This window comes from Hyperolius riggenbachi, chromosome 12 (genome assembly GCF_040937935.1).
Source record: "Hyperolius riggenbachi isolate aHypRig1 chromosome 12, aHypRig1.pri, whole genome shotgun sequence".
In the NCBI taxonomy this organism is placed as follows: Eukaryota; Metazoa; Chordata; class Amphibia; order Anura; family Hyperoliidae; genus Hyperolius; species Hyperolius riggenbachi.
The window spans coordinates 112,038,474-112,059,744 of NC_090657.1; the positions used below are offsets into that span (position 1 = coordinate 112,038,474).

Below are 21,271 nucleotides of genomic sequence, written 5' to 3' on the forward strand. Positions count from 1 at the left end.
CTACTTCCTGTTTTGGTGGCCATTTTGTTTGTTTATAAACAAACTTTTTAAAACTGTTTTTAACCACTTTTAATGCGGCGGGGAGCGGCGAAATTGTGACAGAGGGTAATAGGAGATGTCCCCTAACGGACTGGTATGTTTACTTTTGTGTGATTTTAACAATACAGATTCTCTTTAAGTCAGAAAAAAAAAATGACTTCGCGTTCCCAGCCACAATTGCGCCCTCTATGCTGCTATATGCTTCATGCTATAGCAGCATAAAGGGCGCAATTGTGGCTGGGAACGCGAAGAATCACTCGCGTTCCCAGCCTGCCGTCTCCTGACAGCGAAACCGGAAGTGGCTGCCGGCGAGGACACGAGAATCAGAGGGACACGGCGAGGGCACCGGACAGCTGCAGGGGGCTATTGGAAACCCCAGGTGAGTAAAAGTCATTTTTTTTTCTGACTTAAGGATCACTTTAATCTTTGTTTCCCCTTTTGCCTTAGCAGTATGCTTGGGGTCATTGTCCCAGTCTCAAATCACTGGCAGACTGATACATGTTTAGTTTAAGAATATCCCTGTATTTAGCATTCATCATTCCCTCATTAAGGACCAGTTTACACTCAGTGGTGCTAGAAAACATCTCCACAGCATGATGCTGCCAACACCATGTTTCACTGAAGCAAAAGTTTGGGGTTTGCCCAGACATAGCATTTTCCTTGGGGACCGAAAAGTCCAATTTTAGTCTCATCTGACCAGAGCACCTTCCTCTATACATTTGGGAAGTGCCTTCTTATTTTTAACATGAAATTATGTTTTTTTTCTAACCACTCTTCCATAAAGCCCAGCTCTATGGAGTGTACAGCTTTTTGTGGTCCTATGGACAGATACTCCAGTTTCGGGTGTGGAACTCTGCAACTCCTGCAGAATTACCTTTGGTCTCTGGGTAAGGAGAACAATAACCAGTGATGCAGCACAGTTTGTGAGTTTTGGTGGGAGGTCCTCTCTTGGCAGGTTTGCTGTAGTACCATGTTTTTTTATATTTGAAGATGATGGATTTCATGGTAATCTGGGGGATATTCAAAGCTTTGGATTTTTTGTTTTATAACCCATCCCTGACTTGTACTTCTCAACAACTTTGTCGCTGATTTGTTTGGAGATCTCCTTGGTCTTCATGGTGTAATACCTGTTGCTTAATGGTGTTGAAGTCTCTAGAGCAATTCAGAAAAGTTATATACATACTGACCGATTATGTGACACTTAGATTGCACACAGCTGGACTATAGTTGTCCAATTATGCGACTTTTGAAGGTAATTGGCTGCACCGGGACATTTTAGGGGCTTCATGGTAAAGTGGGTGGGGTGAATATATATATATATATATATATATATATATATATATATATATATATATATATATATATATATATATACACGTGCCAAATTTTAGTAGATTCGTTTTTTTTATATGTATGTATATATATATATATATATATATATATATATATATATATATATATATATATATATATATATATATATATATATTTTTATTTCTAATTTCACTATCCATCTTAGACTATTTTGCGCAGATCCATCCAAAACAAGCTTTAGAAACATTACAATTACAGGTTGGAAATTAACAAAATAGTTGCAAAGTCAGGGAAGTGGATACTTTTGCAAGGCACTGTATATAATCATCCTGGATTTGAAATGCATCCCAAGTGCTGCTAAAAATGTCTCAACATATCTTTAAAAACCCAGCAGAGTAATTCTTAAGCAATAGGTAGAGGGTTGGTGCCCTGTTTTCGTATATGTGGAGCTGTGAAGCACTGTAGGACTAGTTAAAAAGTGCCAAAAAGAGTGGTCCTCAATCCAACATGGCTTCCAGTTGCTCAGCAAGGTCATCAAACATTGTACTGATATCATCAAGGATGTTCTTGGTCACTGGTGGTGCCTCACTGCTGAAACAAACAACTTATTGAAGGTCAAGTAATATTACATTTGTAACAATGCTGCAAAAGTTCTGATGAGGCACAATATTCAGTTTGCTCAACATCCAGTATACACTGGACCCCACACACACAGCAAAGATGAGTAAACAATGGAATCTAAACAATATATGAGCTTAAAAAAATAATGGAACATATTTCAAAACAATTTAAAATAAGAAAAAAGGTGGACTTACCTTTAAAGAGATTACCACTATGATGGGCTTCATTAAACTAAATTATTTTTTCATGTAGAAAAACAAGCCCACTCTCAAAAAAAAACAACAACAAAACAAAAAAAAAAACTGTAAACCAAAGTTACAGTGGGATGCGAAAGTTTCGGCAACCTTAATTGTCATGATTTTCCTGTATAAATCGTTGGTTGTTACAATAAAAAATGTCAGTTAAATATATCATATAGGAGACACACACAGTGCTATTTGAAAAGTGAAATAAAGTTTATTGGATTTACAGTACGTGTGCAATAACTGTTTAAATAAAATTAGGCAGGTGCATACATTTGGGCACTGTTGTCATTTTATTGATTCCAAAACCGTTAGAACGAATTATTGGAACTCAAATTGGCTTGGTAAGCTCAGTGACCCCTGACCTACCTACACAGGTTAATCCATTAAGAGAAGGAGTATTTAAGGGGGTCAATTGTAAGTTTCCCTCCACTTTCAATTTTTTCTGAAGAGTAGCAACATGGGGTCTCAAAACAACTCTCAAAAAACAACAACAACAAAAACTGAAAATGACCTGAAGACAAAGATTGTTCACCATCATGGTTTAGGGGAAGGATACAGAAAGCTATCTCAGAGATTTCAGCTGTCTTTTTCCACAGTTAGGAACATACTGAGGAAATGGGAGACCACAGGCTCAGTTCAGGAGGCCGCAATAGCAGCATAGGGGGTGATATACAGGCTGGGAACGCGAAGAATCACTCGCGTTCCCATGCCTGTCGGCCGGTGACGGCCAGACCGGAAGTGTTTGCCGGCGGGTCCTGGAGCGTCAGAGCGGGGCTGCGAGGGCACCGATCGGCTGCTGGGGGCTGAGGGAAGCCCCAGGTAAGTAAATCTCATTTTTTATAGTTGACTTAAGGTTCACTTTAAGGCTCGAAATAGCAGACCAAGAAAAATCTTGGCTAGACAGAAGCAACGAATGTTGAGAACAGTCAGAGTCAATCCACAGACCAGCACCAAATACCTACAACATCCTCTTGTTGCAGATGAAGTCACTGTGCATCAACCATTCTGCGCACTTTACACAAGGTGATGCTGTATGCGAGAGTGATGCAGAGGAAGCCTTTTCTCCACCCACAGCACAAACAGAGCCGTTTGAGGTATGCTAAAGCACATTTGGACAAGCCAGCTTCATTTTGGAATAAGGTGCTGTGGACTGCTGAAACTAAAATTGAGTTATTTGGGCATAACAAGGGGTGTTAGGCATGGAGTAAAAACAACACAGCATTTCAAGAAAAACACTTGCTACCAACAGTAAAATATGGTGGTGGTTCCATCATGCTGTGGGGCTGTGTGGCCAGTGCAGGTACTGGGAATCTTGTCAAAGTTGAGGGACACGTGAATTACACTCAGTATCAGCAGATTCTGGAGACCAATGTCCAGGAATCAGTGACAAAGCTAAAGCTGCGTTGGGGCTGGATCTTTCAACAAGACAACAACCATAAACACTGCTCAAAATCCACTAAGGCATTCATGCAGAGGAACAAGTACAATGTCCTGGAATGGCCATCTCAGTCCCCACACCTGAATATAATTTAAAATATGTGGTGTGAGTTAAAGAGAGCTGTCCCTGCTCGGAAGCCATCAAACCTGAATGAACTAGAGATGTTTTGTAAAGAAGAATGGTCCAAAAAAACAGAATCCAGACTCTCATTGGAACCTACAGGAAGCGTTTAGGAACAGTAATTTCCGCAAAAGGAGGATCTACTAAATATTGATTTCATTTCTTTTTTTGTGGTGCCCAAATGTATGAACCTGCTTAATTTTGTTTAAACAATTATTGCACACTTTCTGTAAATACAATAAACTTCATATCACTGTGTGTGTCTCCTATATGATATATTTAACTGACATTTTTTATCATATCAACCAACGATTTATACAGGAAAAATCATGACTATTAACAAGGTTGCCCAAACTTTCGCATCCCACTGTACTTAGTATAATTAACTTCAATAAATGTAAAGAGTACTTCCAGTATAAGTGACAGAGTCTGTCATGTCAGACCATACGTTAATGATGCAGGACAGGGACTTTATTATATACCTACAGGCTGCAATTCATTACATAATTCATCAACCCCCTTCCCCTCTAAAAAGCATCTGTGGCTTTTTTTTTTTTTTAATCTGTTAAAGTTCTGGCCACTCCCGCCTGTGTTGTTGCGGCCTTCCCAAGCGCCGCAGCCACCAATCAAGGTGCCGAGCTGGGGGCGGGCCATGGCAACGTAGACATGGGTAGCCAAAGAGCTTCAAAAGACTTCCAAAAAATGCCGTGCCTCTATTGCCAAGGAGGGGGGTGGAGTGTCACATGTGTAATGAATGCAAGGTAAGTAATTAAACGTAAGACTCCCCTGATACTGCAGCATTAGAGGACAACTGAAGCGAGAGGGATATGGAAGCTGACATGCATTTCCTTTTAAACAATGCACATGCCTCGCTGCTCTGCTAATCCTCTGCTTTTAGCCCAGAACAAGCAGTTTGACTGGATTTGCTGCATACATTTAGACAATAATGCAAGAAAAATCACCAGGATAGCCAGGCACTTGGGATTGGTGAAAAGAAAATAAATATGGAAGCCTCCATATCCCTCTAACTCCAGTTGTCTTTTAAGACAGAGCTTGGTATGACAGGCTTTGTCTTTTAAACTGAAAGTACTCATTAAAATATTCTTACTTTTTTATCCTTATATTAATATGTACACATTTTAAATTGCAAGATTATTTTTTATTTTACATTTTATTATAATTAATCATATAACTACAGTAACTAGTTTAGGATGTAAAAAGGGATAAATGACTCTAATGCTACTGTAAAATATGAACGTATGGAATTAAAGGGGAACTTCAGCCTAAACAAACATACTGTCATCAAATTACATTAGTTATGTTAATTAGAATAGATAGGTAATATAATCTCTTACCCACCCTGTTTTAAAAGAACAGGCAAATGTTTGTGATTCATGGGGGCTGCCATCTTTGTCATGGGGGCAGCCATCTTTTTGGTTGAAAGGAGGTGACAAGGAGCAGGAGACACAGTTCCAACTGTCCTTTGTCCTGATTACCCCTCCCAGCTGCACACGCTAGGCTTTAAATGTCAAATTCAAAATGTAAAATAAAAAAAAAATTGCACTAAAACAGCAGAACGAGAACAACAAAATCAGAAATCCCATCATGCTTTGCACAGCATCAGGGGAAAAAAGCCCGGGCAGTTTTCTTCTGTGCAGCTAAAAATGAGGCTTGTATAAGAGAAACAAAGTTCTGATGCTGTGAAACTGTTAAAGAAACACCAAGCTTCTCTAGTGCTGCTGAGTAGATTTTTAGTCCGGAGGTTCACTTTAACCACCTTAGCGGTATGGACGAGCTCAGCTCGTCCATTACCAGCAGAGGGTGCCGCTCAGGCCCTGCTGGGCCGATTCTTACCAAATAAAAAGCAGCACACGCAGCCGGCACTTTGCCAGCCGCGTGTGCTGCCTGATCGCCGCCGCTCTGCGGCGATCCGCTGCGAGCAGCGGCGAAAGAGGGTCCCCCCAGCCGCCTGAGCCCTGCGCAGCCGGAACAAATAGTTCCGGCCAGCGCTAAGGGCTGGATCGGAGGCAGCAGACGTCAGGACGTCGGCTGACGTCCATGACGTCACTCCGCTCGTCGCCATGGCGACGAAGTAAGCAAAACACGGAAGGCCGCTCATTGCGGCCTTCCGTGTTACTTTTGGCCGCCGGAGGCGATCAGAAGAACGCCTCCGGAGCGCCATCTAGTGGGCTTTCATGCAGCCAACTTTTAGTTGGCTGCATGAAATAGTTTTTTTTTAATTTAAAAAAACCCTCCCGCAGCCGCCCTGGCGATCTTAATAGAACGCCAGGGTGGTTAAACTGATGAAATTGAGCAGATAAATACTAACACTGTGGGAATAACAGAGACATGGATAACCCAGGGTTGGTTAGTGAGTTGCCAATTATTTCGGTTTGCATTCAAATTTAATGTAAGTTATATGCAGCTTGGAACTAAATCAATCAAATGTTTCAGGATGTGCATTCCAAGCTACATTCAGTTTGCATTAAAATTTCAGGTTTTCCCTGCCTGATGTAAATTTCTGAAGGGTGACTATAGAAAGGGTTGATGTATGAAGGAGTTCCAGCTTACTGATATTTTGTAGAAGTTCCTAGATGCTTCCTTCTTAAAGAGGCATATGGATGTTTCCATGTGCCTAACATTAGGAGCATCAGTTACCAAGTCTTTTTTTTTTAATGTGGTTAAATGTGGGCTTGAAAGGTCTGTCTCGGTCTGTCATTTTCTGAACTTTTCTCAAGCTATGCAACGTACTCCCCCTTCCCAGTGCCGATCCAACTAATGTATCCTCTGCTTTCTCCGTGCTCAAGCTGTAAGGGATATGTAGACTACTCAGGGAGTGCTGGGGAAGGTCATAGCACTGGGCACAGAAGGAGCCAAACCATTTATCTGGCTTATTTATTTATGATCTTCCACAGCAGTCGCTGAACCCCCTGCATTCCAAAGTCTGCAGCTGGGAGACATGAGAAAAGCAATCAGCTTCTACAGTCAGCAGATGGAGGGGCAGGCAGGATCGCTTCATATGCAGTCTAAAACCTACCAGGGTTATCCCACTAGCCTAATTTTAGCCATAGTGCCCCTTTAAATGTCTTTTTCAGCCCAACTAGGTATGCACTTAATGGTGTTAAGCAGAATTACATGTGTAAATCTTACACACGATGAACAGAGCATAATGCATTGCATGTAAAGTATTGCATTGTTTTCTTCTCATCGTGTGGTAAGACTGTACTTGAATAAATATAGAAGACAGGGTTTGAGAGGAGTGGTAGGTTAAGAGACTGCAGAAAAGGGGAGGGGGAGACACAGCGAGAGAATGGAGGAATAGAGATGGACAGGGAATGAAATGATTTCTGATTGTTTTCTGATTGTTTCTGTACAAAATCGTTCAGAAATTATCAATTTGAATGGTTGATCTGGCAGGAAATTGCATGGTGTGCACCAGACATAAGAGAGGAAAGAGAGATGTTTACATACAGCAAAACACTGTAAGGTAATTGCTGCTGTCAGAGTACAGTGCAACAGTATCTATTTTCAATCACTGCAGGGACAAGTTCAACTGACATCTTTTTGACTGGTCAATGGTCACTAGTTACTTCTTCCTGTATGGTCTATTTCACTTATAAAGCTAAGCTGCTACTTTTCCCCACTGCTCAGAAGCTAAACAAAAGTATTTTGCAGCCCTGATTGGAACTCAAGTCTCCAACCCTCAAGGTCTCTTCGCCACCTTTAACTCCCTACTCAACCCCACTCCCCTCCCCCAGCTCTACCCTCTCAGCCAATGACTACCCACTTCACCGGTAACATTGCAGCTATCCTAAGTGAACTGTCCCTCCTACATTCTTCAATTCTCTCCCCCAGGCCATTGCTATGCCCCACCCCCTAACCCCCCTCCTCCCCCAGGCCTCCCCATGCCCCACCCCCCGCCTCCTCCATCCAGACTGTTCCAATGAACCCCCCCCCCCCCCCCTCACTCCTGCCACCATTGAAGAAGTGAATCTATTGCTTGCCACTTCCCCTGCCACCTCCTTCCCCTCAACCCCGTCCCCTCTGACACCCTCCGCCCCCACTTCCCTTAATTTGCCCCGGTTCTCGCCTCCTTGTTCAACCCCTCCACCTGTACCTTCCCCTCAGCTTTTTAAGAGGCCACTGTACTTCCCTGCTGAAAAAAACCTCACTTAACCCCTTCCTAACCTTCAACTACTGCCCAATCTGTCTCCTCCCTTTTGCCTCAAAGCTCCTTGAACGCCTTGTCCACAGACGCATCATGCACTACCTCAGCTGGATTCCGTCCTGCCCACTCAACAGAAACAGCTCTCGTCAAGGTAGTAAATTACCTTACCCTTGCCAAAGCTGAAGGCAACTATGCCATCCGGCTACTCCTTGACCTTTCCTCAGCGTTCGATACAGTTGACCATCCTCTCCTCCTCCAAAATCCCTACACAGTCCTTAGGAATTTGCGACAGCGCCCTGGCATGGATCTCATACCTCTCTGACAACCTCTTTCAATGGCTCCTCCTCAACGTCCACCCCCCCTCCGTCAGAGTCCCCCACGGCTCTGTTCTGGGCCCCCTACTGTTTTCAATTTACACCTACTCTATCGGCAAAGTCATCTCCTCCCTGGGCTTCAAATGCTGATGATACCCAATTCTATCTTCACACCTCTGATCTCCCCCCTCCACCATGGACAAGGTCTCCTCCTGCCTCTCGACCATCTCCTTCTGGATGTCAGCTAGGTTCCTGAAACTTAACTTGGATGAAACTGAGATCCTCATTTTACTGCCTTGTGCTGCACTACCCCTCCCGGATAGTCACGTCCCTATCAATAGCACTACTATCCGCCCTACCTCCCAGACCCGATGCCTGGGTGTCACCCTAGACTCTGCCCTCTCCTTCAGCCCTCACATTCAAAATATTACCAGAGCCTGCAATTTCCACCTTCCCAACATCTCAAAAATATGCACCTTTCCAACTCAGGCACTACCAAGCTTCTCACCCATGCCCTCATCTCCCACCTGGACTATTCCAATGCCCTACTGTCTGGCTTCCCCTTGAAAACGTACTGCGCCCCTTCAATCAGTCATGAATGCAGCAGCTAGACTCATCTATTCTTCCCACCCCTCTGCTTCCACTTCCGTTATAGATAGATAGACATTTGCAGGGATGCAATCTCAGGAAGTCAGAGATTTGTTTACTAAGGATAACTGAAGAAGGAGATTAGCAACAGTACTAAAATCCCTTCCATACTTGGAATGCCCTAGGCCTTGATTGGCTAACAAACACTGTAAGTAAATGTCATCCATACTAAATGTTGTTAAAGCTATTGGTTCTTCTTAACTTTTTTTTAACTTCTTTACAGTAAGAGTGATTAAGATGTGGAATGCATTGCCACAGGAAGTCGTTATGGCAAACTCTATACCTGCATTTAAAGGGGGCTTAGATGCTTTCCTTGCGTTGAAAGACATCCATGGCTACAATTACTAGGTAATGCCTAATGATGTTGATCCAGGGATTTTATCGGATTGCCATCTGGAGTTGGGAAGGAATTTTTCCCTTTTGGAGCTAATTGGACCATGCCTTGTAAGGGTTTTTTTCGCCTTCCTCTGGATCAACAGGGATATGTGAGGGAGCAGGGTGGAGATGTACTTTGTACTGGTTGAACTCGATGGACATGTCTTTTTTCAACCAAAATAACTATTTAACTATGTAACTTCTCTCTCCATCCTCAGACTCTCAGATCATAAATTACAGTAAAGGTGGCCATACACTGGTCGATGTGCCATTAGATCGACCAGCTGACAGATCCCTATCTGATCGAATCTGATCAGAGAGGGATCGTATGGCTGCCTTTACTGCAAACAGATTGTGAATCGATTTCAGCCTGAAACCGATTCACCATCTGCTGAGCTGCTCCTGCCGCCTGTCCCCCCCCCCCGTATACATTACCTGATGCTGGCTCCCGGGCATCTTCTCCGCATTGCACGGCTCTGTTCCGGATCCATTACGGCGCTTCCTGTGTTACTCCGTGACCAGGAAGTTCAAATAGAGCGCCCTCTATTTGAACTTCCTGGTCACTGCAGTGACACAGGAAGCGCCGGGATGGATGGAGCCGGAACAGAGCCGTGCAGCGTGGAGAAGACGCCCGGGAGCCAGCCTCAGGTAATGTATACTTGATCGGATCGGCCGCCGCTAGCGACGCGCACTTTACCCGCGGGCGATCGAGGGTAATTTACCGCACGGCGCGATCGACGGACCGATCCGATTTCGGGAGGAAATCGGATCGGCGGCTGCGTTTACCGCGAACGATTGGCAGCAGATTCGATCCCAGGATCGAATCTGCTGTCGAAACGGCCGGGAATCGAGCCAGTGTATGGCCTGCTTAATCCCTAAAGAGGGAAAAGATCATCAGACTGGGAGCATTTATGAACTGATCGCTTAAATAAATTAATCTGAACCTAAAAATATTTAAAGAGTCTAGACAACAGACTGAACAGTATAACCTCATCCCCACTCGATACATAAACATCACCTGATGTGTTCATATCTAGATGATTTGCAGAAGACAATATTGAAAGGGGTCAATGAGTTACTTAAATAAAAGTTAACTCCAGTAACTACATTAAAGCGGACCCAAACCAAACATTTTCTTTTATTGAAAATATTTAGTTGCACCGCTCTGACACATAGAAAGATAAATAAACACTCCTTCAAGACTATGAGCATTTCAGTGCATGCTTTTCACCCTTCTTTTTTTATAACTGGGTTATACAGGTGCCAGCCATTAGCAATTCCTCCTTTGCCGGACACCACCTACTCCATCAGTTTGCCGGATTCTGTCCCGGCAATATAAAAGGAAGGGAGGGGTTCCTCCAATAAATGTAAAATATTTTATATTTGTCATCAAGCAGCTAAAAAAAGGCTGCTATTTATTATTATAATTTAGAAAATCGATTTTATTTCTGAAATCTTGTATTTTTAATTTGGGTCCACTTTAAGCCTAGATGCAGAAAAGGTCTCTGTTTAAGAATTTCATGATTCAAACTTTTGGACATAACTTATGAATGCTTTAGAGAACTACATTTATTATTCCCTTTATTACGTATAGTCTGAGAGGCCCAAGCTTCTTAATTTAAACCTTAGCTTCCAAACTTAGGCCTATTTGTGATATAATGGAACTACAATCCGTGTAAAAAATCGTATAAGATGTCTCCGTGTAAATCTTACTTTCCATTTTAAAAAAAAGCTCAAATCCACCCAGTATCCTGAAATGATGCATAATGGGTTTTACTTTTCTGGACAGGTGGAAATGATAACCAGAGCCGGGACAAGGTCCTCCAGCACCCAAGGCTGAGACACCAAAGTGCGCCCCTCCATCCCTCCCCCCCAGCCGTCACACACTGATTGCTATTAGACTAAGAGGTGCCACAGGGCCCACAACCTCCCCAACACCTTAATATCTAGTTATCTGGCTTGCAGTCACTGCCATGTATCCCCTTTTCTTATTTCTTTCTGCTTTAAACACAATTAGGAATGACAGCTGAATGAATTCTGTGCCCCCTCCTACACTGCGCCCTGAGGCTGGAGCCTCTCCAGCCTATGCCTCGGCCCAGCCCTGATGATAACCAACCTTCTGTGTTAGAAAGTCAGTAGTGTACTTTGCAATACTTTTATTAAAGGGATTTTAGACTCATTTTAATTTACATCATAAAACCCTGGAGATTCTGGGTAATGTAACGGAGTGGTCATGCCAAGCGAAGTATGGCTAATTTATGTTCAGGGATATAAGGCAAAACTTTGGAACATACTGGTGTAGGTAGTATATTATAGCAAAGATTGTATGCACCAAGGCTGTTTCCAGAAAAAAATATATTTGTCTTACCTCGCATTATGCTCCCATGTCCGTGGCCTTTCTTCAGCTTTTTGTGGATTTGCAGGTTTGAAATGTCCGGGATGTGAGTTATCCTTATTCTGCAAAGGAACATCATTCAGTTCCCTGCTGACAGATGGAGGCTCACTTGGCCACATTATAGAGGTAGTGGGAACTACACTATTCATGCCCCAAGAAGGCTTTTGTAAAACCATCTCTGGCCCAGATATCACCAAATAAGTCTGAGAGCCTGCGGAGAAAAGTAAAGCTTGATTAAGTGGAAGTAAGTGGAAGTTTTACTTCAAAGAATCTGATTTAATATAATAAAACCTCATGCAGTTGCACTGGATATTTAATTTATACATTTTTTTACAAGAATTTTGTCTGATCAGCTTTTGGGCTAATACCAGAAACCTGTGGGTAAAATTACTCCAGGTCACTATACACTATTCAGAAGGAAGCTAAATATGAGAAAGCATGGAAGCATGAGAAAGCATGGAAGCATGGATGTGAGAAAACTAGATGTGCCACCATTTTCCCTAAAGGCAATAAAAAAAAAAAAAAAAAACTAGACTAAACTAAACAAATGTGGCCAAGACTAATACATACAAAATAACAGAGCTGCATAAGACCTTCTTAAAAATTGAAAAACTTTATTTTTGTGACTTTAATAAAGTATGCAGAGAAAAGTGCATCCACTCTCTTGAAGACACCAAGTCTGCATCTGAGTGGACTTACTCGTCTTACTCCCTGAACTGCTCTGCCCCATTCACTAATTTACCAGGGGACGCCACATGCCCAACTATGTATGAGCGCATATACACTGTCATCTTGCAGATCACAATGTGAGGTTGCCAGGCAATGCACATTTATCGCCCTCTGCCACAAAACAAAGTGTGGGTGAGGTGTGAGCAGCGAGCAGCCAGTAAGACAATCACATAGTATGGATCCAGCACAACCCTTACATAGCACTATAACTCCTAAACCAGTTGAAGGACAAAAAGCTCCCCCCTCCCCCCCCCAAAAAAAAAAAATAAAACAATTAAAAGAAAAATTACCTCGGTTCTAACATTGTTATCTATGTATAAACATCCTGCTTACGTGCCATAAACAGGAAATGTTTATTTTATGTACATTTTAATTTGTTTCAACTTCTCTTCCGATGGCACCCACATTCATTTGGAATTCACCTTTCTTTTGTTTGTGTACTGTCACCAGGACAGCGAGAGGGAAAAATCACCATAAAAGGGACACAGAAAGAAGAACAACCTGACCTAATCCTTCCCTATACTATAAAATGCTGAAAAATGTGTAAAATGCTAAAATATGTATTGCCCTTCACTGTCAATTTAAAGAAGGAGTCAGACAAATATTTTTTTAGGAGTCAAATCCTCAGCTTGAATTTCAAAAGAGAAATAGAATAAGGAGAATGACTAGAACGGTTTCAGAGACAGCAATTAAAACGCAGAGGTTCTAACTCCTCTACGCTTTTTTTATCTAAACAATTTTTTATTTTGAAGCAAAAGGAAAATTAAATCAAGCTCAGTATACACCTCTACACTTTATTATGTATGAAGTTGCACTTTAACCTCCTTGCCGGTTATCCTGAGCTGAGCTCGGGGTAACTCACGCAGGAGGATTGCTCTGGCCCTGCTGGGCCAATTTTCACATTTTTATTTCCTAGTGTATGCACTCTGTAGTGTGTATGAGCCCTAAGGCCTCTTTTCCACGGACAGTTGATGGGCAGTGAAATGCCTCAAACTCTCACAGCTGCTTGCTGCTGCCTGGTAACTGCTCACTGCTGTCTGGTAATTACTTGGTGATCACAAAAGAAGTTTACTAGTACAAGAGTATACCAGAAAACACAATCAAATGCAGGGATGTGGAACTGTATATAACAAAGAAAAGTTCTGCCTAAAAACTGATCATGATCACAGATTTCAAAGGAAAACTGAAGGCAAAGGGATATGGAAGCTGCCATATTTCATTACTTTAAAACAATATCAGTGGCCTGGCAGCCCTGCTGATCTATTTGGCTGCAGTAGTGTCTGAACACCACCAGAAACAAGCATGCAGCTTACCTTGTCAGATCTAACAATGTCAGAAACACTTGATCGACTACATGCTTGTTCTGGGTCTAGCGGGGTCGGGTTTATTCCCCCCACAGTGGTTGCCTTAGTGATAACCCACATTTGTTAGTATCATTCCTCTATTGAATTTCATTTATCAAAATGTGACAACATTACATACTACACTATCGTGGGCACTCGCTGGCGACCGAATTGCAGTGTTTTAAAAGTAACTTCAGCTCAGTCTTCTGACGGCACTGAAGTTGGTCACCGTGCGCCACAATTCCTATAACGGTATATGGTGGCGCTGGCAGTACCCAAATCTCGTGCGCTGTATTTCTCGTGTTCGTCCCCTTTTATCTCCTACAACAAATATTTCCAAAATGAATATAAAACTACAGTGTAAGCAATTTGAAATAATAATATTCATCACTAGCAGATCTAAACCTGTTTAAAAAAATGGGCTCTGGGCCACCCTCACAACCCTACCCTCCCGCGACCGCCGCCACGTGTCAGCGCGCATGCACGCCGCCGCCCTTCCCCCCTCCTCCCATTCTCCTCCTGTCCCAACGGCCGCGCGTGGTATACATGCGCAGTAGTGCAAAAGCATGGACACAGTGATAGGAGAGTACGCAGGGACACAGGGGTTTTATAGTTTAGGATTGCACTTTTTATAAGTACTGCAATGTGACATAGCTCGCTCTAGTAAAAGTGGCAGATTTATATCAACAATGATACTGATGAGGATCAAACAATCCGAAACAGTCTGTATGCATGTTGGATTATTATGGCTCTGTACAATTTAACAAGCTGACACATCATTGCATTCCAGCGGTTCTGGAGGTGTGTTTAGCTTCTAAGGGTACAATGGTTAATTTGCATATATTCAGCAGTGGTGCTCTGGGAGACATCTCGAGCTCACTCCAACCTGAATTATCGCAAATTCTTTCTGTTTTAGGAAAGCAAATTTTTGTTTTTCTTAACATCTTAGTAAGGGGGCTTTTAGGACCATTGTAGTCCCTTACACACTCCAATGAGTTCTGGGTCACCATGAGCTTGCTGGTTAGTCTGTACCTCTCGGTTTACAAGCCCTACTCCATAGAGCCAAATTAATCCATGCCATGCACTGATGAGGATCAAACAATCCGAAACAGTCTGTATTCATGTTGGATTATTATGGCTCTGTACAATTTAACAAGCTGACACATCATTGCATTCCAGCGGTTCTGGAGGTGTGTTTAGCTTCTAAGGGTACAATGGTTAATTTGCATATATTCAGCAGTGGTGCTCTGGGAGACATCTCGAGCTCACTCCAACCTGAATTATCGCAAATTCTTTCTGTTTTAGGAAAGCAAATTTTTGTTTTTCTTATATCAACAATGCAAGACAATTACTTAACTCGGATGGTAACCGAACCAATAAGGGGAGATGCTCAGCTGGATTTGGTCATTTCAAATTCATATTTATACATGAAGAAGTGTAAAAGGAATGCCTTTAGTGCCTTAAAGAATGAGGGGACTGCATCTGCACTAAAGAATTATAGGGCAAGTAACAAAAACTGCAAAACAGTAATCAGACTTGCGAAACTGGAAGCGGAAAAAAAGTGGCTAGTGATATAAACTCAAATCCCAAGAAGTTTTACCAATATATAAACTCTAAAAGAAAGAAAGTAGAGAATATAGGACTTTTACAAGACCAGACAGGAAACTTGATTGTGGAAACTTGATTGTGGAGGACAGCGCTAAAGCGGAAATTTTAAATGTTTGCTTTGCTTCTGTCTTTACCAAGGTGAGGCCTTTAACACATAATATGGCCCTGGGTTGTTCCCACTCTTCCTCATTCAGCATGAATTGCCTAACACAGGAAGGTGTGCAGGAACAATTAAATACGATTAAGATAGACAAGGCACCTGGCCCAGATGGAATTCACCCCCGGGTATTAACGGAGTTGAGTTCAGTTATCGATAAGCCACTTTATCTTATTTTCTGTGATTCTCTTTCAAGTGGGTCAGTTCCTTATGACTGGCATACAGCTGACGTTTTCCCCTTATTCAAGAAGAGAAAAAAATCATAGTCAGGAAACTATAGACCATTAAGCTTAAAGGACTTACGAGGTGCCATGTGACATGATGAGATAGACATGTGTATGTATAGTGCCAAGCACACAAATAACTATGCTGTGTTCCTTTTTTTCTTTCTCTGCCTGAAAAAGTTAAACATCAAGTATGCAAGTTACAATTTCTGTCTGGGTCGGGACCGGGTCGGACTGGGTCAGACTATAGCATAACCCTCACTGATAAGTAATTACAGCCATAAAACAATTTTCTGTCAGTAAATAGCTTTTAAAAGCAGAAAAGAGATAAAAGGATCAATAATTCATAGATTTGAGCTCTGGCATACTGCAATGAATGTGTCATTGAGCACATTCAAAACTAGATTTTAAAATAAAATAAAACAGTGGGATATCTAAAAAAGTCATTTTTGGGAGAAGTAGGATGGATATAATTGTTTTTCTCAGAAGTTTATTTTCACCTCGTAAGTCCTTTAACATCAGTTGCGTGTAACTGTTTGAAGGTATCCTAGAGGATGCTGTACAAAATTATGTAGCACAGAATAATCTTATTTCAATTCGACAGCATGGTTTTACTAAAGACAGGTCCTGTCTCACCAACATGCTCAGCTTTTATAAAGTGGTGAATTAAAATGTAGATCTTGGGAAAGCTACAGATGTAGTGTACTTGAACTTTGCAAAGGATTTTGACACTGTTCCCCACAATAGCCTGGTACAAAAGCTGAGGATACAGGGGCGAGGAGAAAATGTGTGTATGTGGATAGAGAACTGGTTAAGGAATAGAAGGCAAAGAGTGGTGGTAAACGGAGCATACTCAAAATGGGAAACTTAGCAATGGGGTACCACAGGGGTCAGTACTTAGTCCTATTCTTTTCAATTCATTTATTAATGATCTAGTAGACGGAATACAGAGTAATGTAGCCATCTTTGCCGATGATACAAAATTATGCAGAATTATCAACACTAAAACTGATAGTGACATATTACAAAAGGACCTTGACAACATGGCCATATGAGTAGGCACATGGCAGATGAAATTTAGTGTTGATAAATGTAAAGTCATGCACCTTGGACGCACCAATGGAAGATCATCATATAAAATAAATGGCATACAGCTGGGAACATCTGACCTGGAGAAGGACTTAGGAATACTAGTCGATAACAAATAAGGTAATCGTATACAATGCCAAGCAGTGGTAGCTAAAGCAAACAAAATTCTGGTATCCATAAAAAGGGAAATGTCTCAAGATGCTAGTATAGTACTTCCTCTGTATAAATCACTTGTGAGGCCACATCTGGAGTATGGAATACAGTTTTGGGCACCACACTATACAAAAAAGGACATTGACTTTCTGGAACAGGTACAAAGACAGGCAACTAAATTAATCAGAAGGATAGAAGATCTCACTTACCAAGAAAGGTTGGACAAACTGGGCTTATTTAGCTTGGAAAAAGGCGACTGAGAGGTGACTGGATTAACATGTAAAAGTACACCAGAGGGCAATACAAAAGCTTGGCAGATGAGCTTTTTGTCCCTAGGGTTGTACGACGGACAAGGGGACAGATGACATGATTTGCGGGTGGAGTAAACAAGGTTTTGTCATCTATTTAGAAAGGGGTCCTTCACAGTGACAGTGGTTAAAATCTGGAACATCTTACCTCAGGAAGTAGTTATGGCAAACTCTATATCTGCATTTAAAAAGGATGCTTTTCTTGCATTGAAGGGCATCCACGGCTATAATTTTTAGGTAATTCCCAGAAGAGTTGATGCAGGAATTTATCTGACTGCCATCTGGAGTCAGGAAGGAATTTTTCCCTTTTACGGCCCAAACCTTGTAAGGATTTTTGCCCTCACCTGGATCAACTGGGATATGTGCAGGTTCAGGATGGGGTTTTATTTTAATTTTATGTATTTATTTTTCTGATTGGACTTGATGGACGAGTGTCTTTTTTTCAACCAAACTAACTATGTAACTATATATAATTGAAGACTGGATTTTGGCATTGTTAAATTCATAGATTGGATTTTGCCATTGTTACATTCGTAAGTGATCTCAAGCTTATCTATTAATTTCATATCTACATTTACCCTCTCCTTTACATGGGTTATACTGAAGAAAAAAAATTACTGTTGGATGAACTGCCTCTTACAGCATTGCCTCTGTCAGAATTAGAAATCTGTACCAGTTCATATTACCGGATTATTAGGATGAAACAGCCTGAGATTTCCTGTCCTGGTGGCAGCAAAGTATTAGGAAATGCACAATTTGGTTTTGAATCTTAAACACTTCAACCCGCAGGTGTTTTCACCTCTAAGATAGAAACAATTTCCCCCTGTCAGCGCTCCTTCCATTCATTCGCCAATATCTATTACTACTTATCACAACAAAATGATCTATATCTTGTTTTTTTCACCACCAATTAGGTTTTTTGGGGTGGTACATTTTGCTAACAGTTATTTTATTCTAAATGCATTTTAATGGGAATAAGAAAAAAAATGGAAAAAAATCATTTCATCTCAGTTTTCGACCATTATAGTTTTAAAACAAAACGTTCTACTGTGCATAAAACCTACACATTTTATTTGTCCCGATTATTGCAATAGTTAAAATATTTCCCTAATACAATGTCTGGCGCCAATATTTTATTTTCAAATAAAGGTGCATTTTTTCAGTTTTTTTCCAGTTTTTTTTACAAGCCTATATAGGCAAAATATAATAGTAATATACCCCCACAACATACATATTAAAAAAGTTTTGTCCCCAAGGTAACTATTTAGTTTTATTTTTTTTTTTAAAACTGCCTTTTTTTTTTTACATGTGTACATTTTGTGACGTTCCGTTTTCATGAGCAGCACGGTGGCATAGCGGTAAGTGCTCTCGCCTTGCAGCGCTGGGTCCCCCGTTCGAATCCCAGCCAGGTCAACATCTGTAAGGAGTTTGTATGTCCCCTCCCCATGTCTGTGTGGGTTTTCTCCGGGCACTCCGGTTTCCTCCCACATCCCAAAAACATACAGATAAGTGAATTGGCTTCCTCTTAAATTGGCCCTAGACTACGATACATACACAACTACACGATACATACATAGACATATGACTATGGTAGGGATTCGATTATGAGGACTTCTGAGGGACAGTTAAGTGACAAAAAAAAAATATATTCTGTACAGCGCTGCGTAATATGTTGGCGCTATATAAATACTAAATAATAATAATGATTCAACATGCCTCGTGTTTGGAGGCATGTTGATTCATTCACAGGGGATCGTTTGCCTAGGGGGAACACTAGTTCCCCTTCTGCAATCGATCCCCTGTAATAGCGGTTACAAGCACGCAGCCGCCACAACACTGCTGGACGAATATATTTGTCCAGATTGCCACTAAGCGGATTCATCCACTTAGGCTTAAAGAGGAACTCCAGTGAACATAATGTAATAAAAAAGTGCTTCGGTTTTACAATAATTACTGTATGTATAAATGATATAGTCAGTGTTTGCTCATTGTAAAATCTTTCCTCTCCCCGATTTACATTCTGACATTTATCACATCGTTACATTTTTACTACTGGCAGGTGATGTCAGTGGAAGGAGATGGGAGATGATGCTTGCTTTTCTAGCAGTTGGAAACAGCTGTAAACTGCTATTTCCCACAATGCAATGAGGTCCACAGAAAGGAAACTGTCAGGACCATGGTCCGGACATCACACTGTGGGAGAGTTTCACCACAATATTAGTCATACAGACCCCCGATAATCCATTTAAGAAAATGAAATGATTTCTCATGGGAAAGGGGGTATCAGCTACTGATTGGGATGAAGTTCAATTCTTGGTTACGGTTTCTCTTTAAGTGGTTAATTACTGGCAATAAATATACACTTCTGAACAGAATAAAGTTTTAGGTTGAATCTTCTGACAACTTCATATATTTCTTGAAAATTCTTGAAGCAAAAATCCACCAGTCACATTACACTAAAATCTTAAGATCTGATTAGGGTTTATTATACATTAGGCAAGGTTCACAGTAGACTACAGCCACAATGTGGACGTTCATAGCAGGTCTACTGTAAGTGCCTCAGTTGTCCTCAGTACTGTAGTCTGTTGCTGTTGTATTGGACAAGTCAGACAGCATGCTATCCATGACATGTTCACCTAGCGTCTGCTGCTGGAGAAGCCCTGCAGGGTGAGACTTTCGCCACTGCAAATAACACAATGGATATGTTAGAACAGTGGTTCCCAACCTTTTCCGGCCCGGGGAACACTTTCTGACCATATTTTTCTCCGGGGAACGGTGGGGGTGGGTGGGGGGGGGGGGGGCGGTTGTTTGCGCAACCTAGTGGACAGTGCCGTGCGCAGCAGGCTATGGGGGGGGGGGCTGGGGTGCGGCTGCATTGCTAGCATAGTTGCCCCAGTATAGGGAGTTTAGTTGCTCCAGTACGGTTAGTATAGTTACCCCAGTATAGTGCCCCAGTATAGCTAGTATAGTCCCAGTATGGATAAGTAATGTCCCTGTCTGTATAGTGCTCGGTATGGGTAGGTAGTGCCCAGTATAGCCAGTATAGTGCCCAGTATAGCTAGTGTATTGCCCCATATAGCCTGTGCCCAGTATAGCTAGCATAGTGCCCAGTATAGGTAGGTAGTACCCAGTACAGGTAGGTAGTGCCCCTGTATAGTGCCCAGTATAGCTAGCATGGTGCCCCAGTATAGCTATTATAGTGCCCAGTATAGCCAGTATAGTGCCCAGTATAGCCAGTATAGTGCCCAGTATAGCCAGTATAGTGCCCAGATAGCTAGTATAGTGCCCAGATAGCTAGTATAGTGCCCAGTATAGCTAGCATAGTGCCCACTATAGGTAGGTAGTACACAGTATAGGTAGGTAGTGCCCCAGTATAGTGCCCAGTACAGCTAGTATAGTTGCCCCCAGTATAGCTAGTTTAGTTGCCCCCAGTATAGCTAGTTTAGTTGCCCCCAGTGTAGGTAGTTTAGTTGCCCCCAGTGTAGGTAGTTTAGTTGCCCCCAGTGTAGGTAGTTTAGTTGCCCCCAGTATATTTAGTTTAGTTGCCCCCAGTATAGCTAGTTTAGTTGCCTCCAGTATAGCTAGTGCAGTTGCCCCCAGTATAGCTAGTACAGTTCCCCCCAGAATAGATGCCCAGGAGGGGGGAAGCAGCGCTAGAAGGAGGGGCAGTGGAGGCAGCGGTGGGGAGGGGGGAAGTATCCCCCCCTCCCTCACCTGGGACCCCTCCCTCTGCCTCTCTCCCCCTCCATTTAGCGGTGGCAAGTGCAGTCTCGGCGGCGAGGAGAGAGACATGCGTAGAATTACTCACCACGCCACGTTCCAAGAGCCGGCAGCGTCATGTCGTCACAGATCTCCGCCTTCAATGCCGCCCACTGTGCTTCAGCTAATCAGGAAGCACAATGGGCAGCATTGAAGGCGGAGATCTGACGACATGACGCTGCCGGCGCTTGGAACGCGGAAGTGGTGAGTAATTCTCCGCATCC

At 42.3% G+C, this 21,271-nt stretch overlaps 1 protein-coding gene across 3 annotated transcripts in view; it reads right to left on the bottom strand.

Annotated features, from left to right (window-relative positions):
- Nucleotides 1–1,535: 1,535 nt before the first annotated feature.
- The window catches only part of CASKIN2 (CASK interacting protein 2), a 225,447-nt gene continuing 205,711 nt past the window's right edge, over nt 1,536–21,271 (bottom strand). For 2 of the 3 annotated variants that reach the window (XM_068261965.1, XM_068261964.1), the window contains exons 20-21: nt 11,651–11,888; nt 1,536–1,944 (exon numbers count right to left, since the gene is read on the bottom strand). In XM_068261965.1, the coding sequence (XP_068118066.1) occupies nt 1,851–1,944; nt 11,651–11,888 (332 nt within the window). In that variant the 3' untranslated portion in view covers nt 1,536–1,850. The remainder of the gene's footprint in view (nt 1,945–11,650; nt 11,889–21,271) is intronic. The other variant, XM_068261966.1, reaches the window with a different exon arrangement.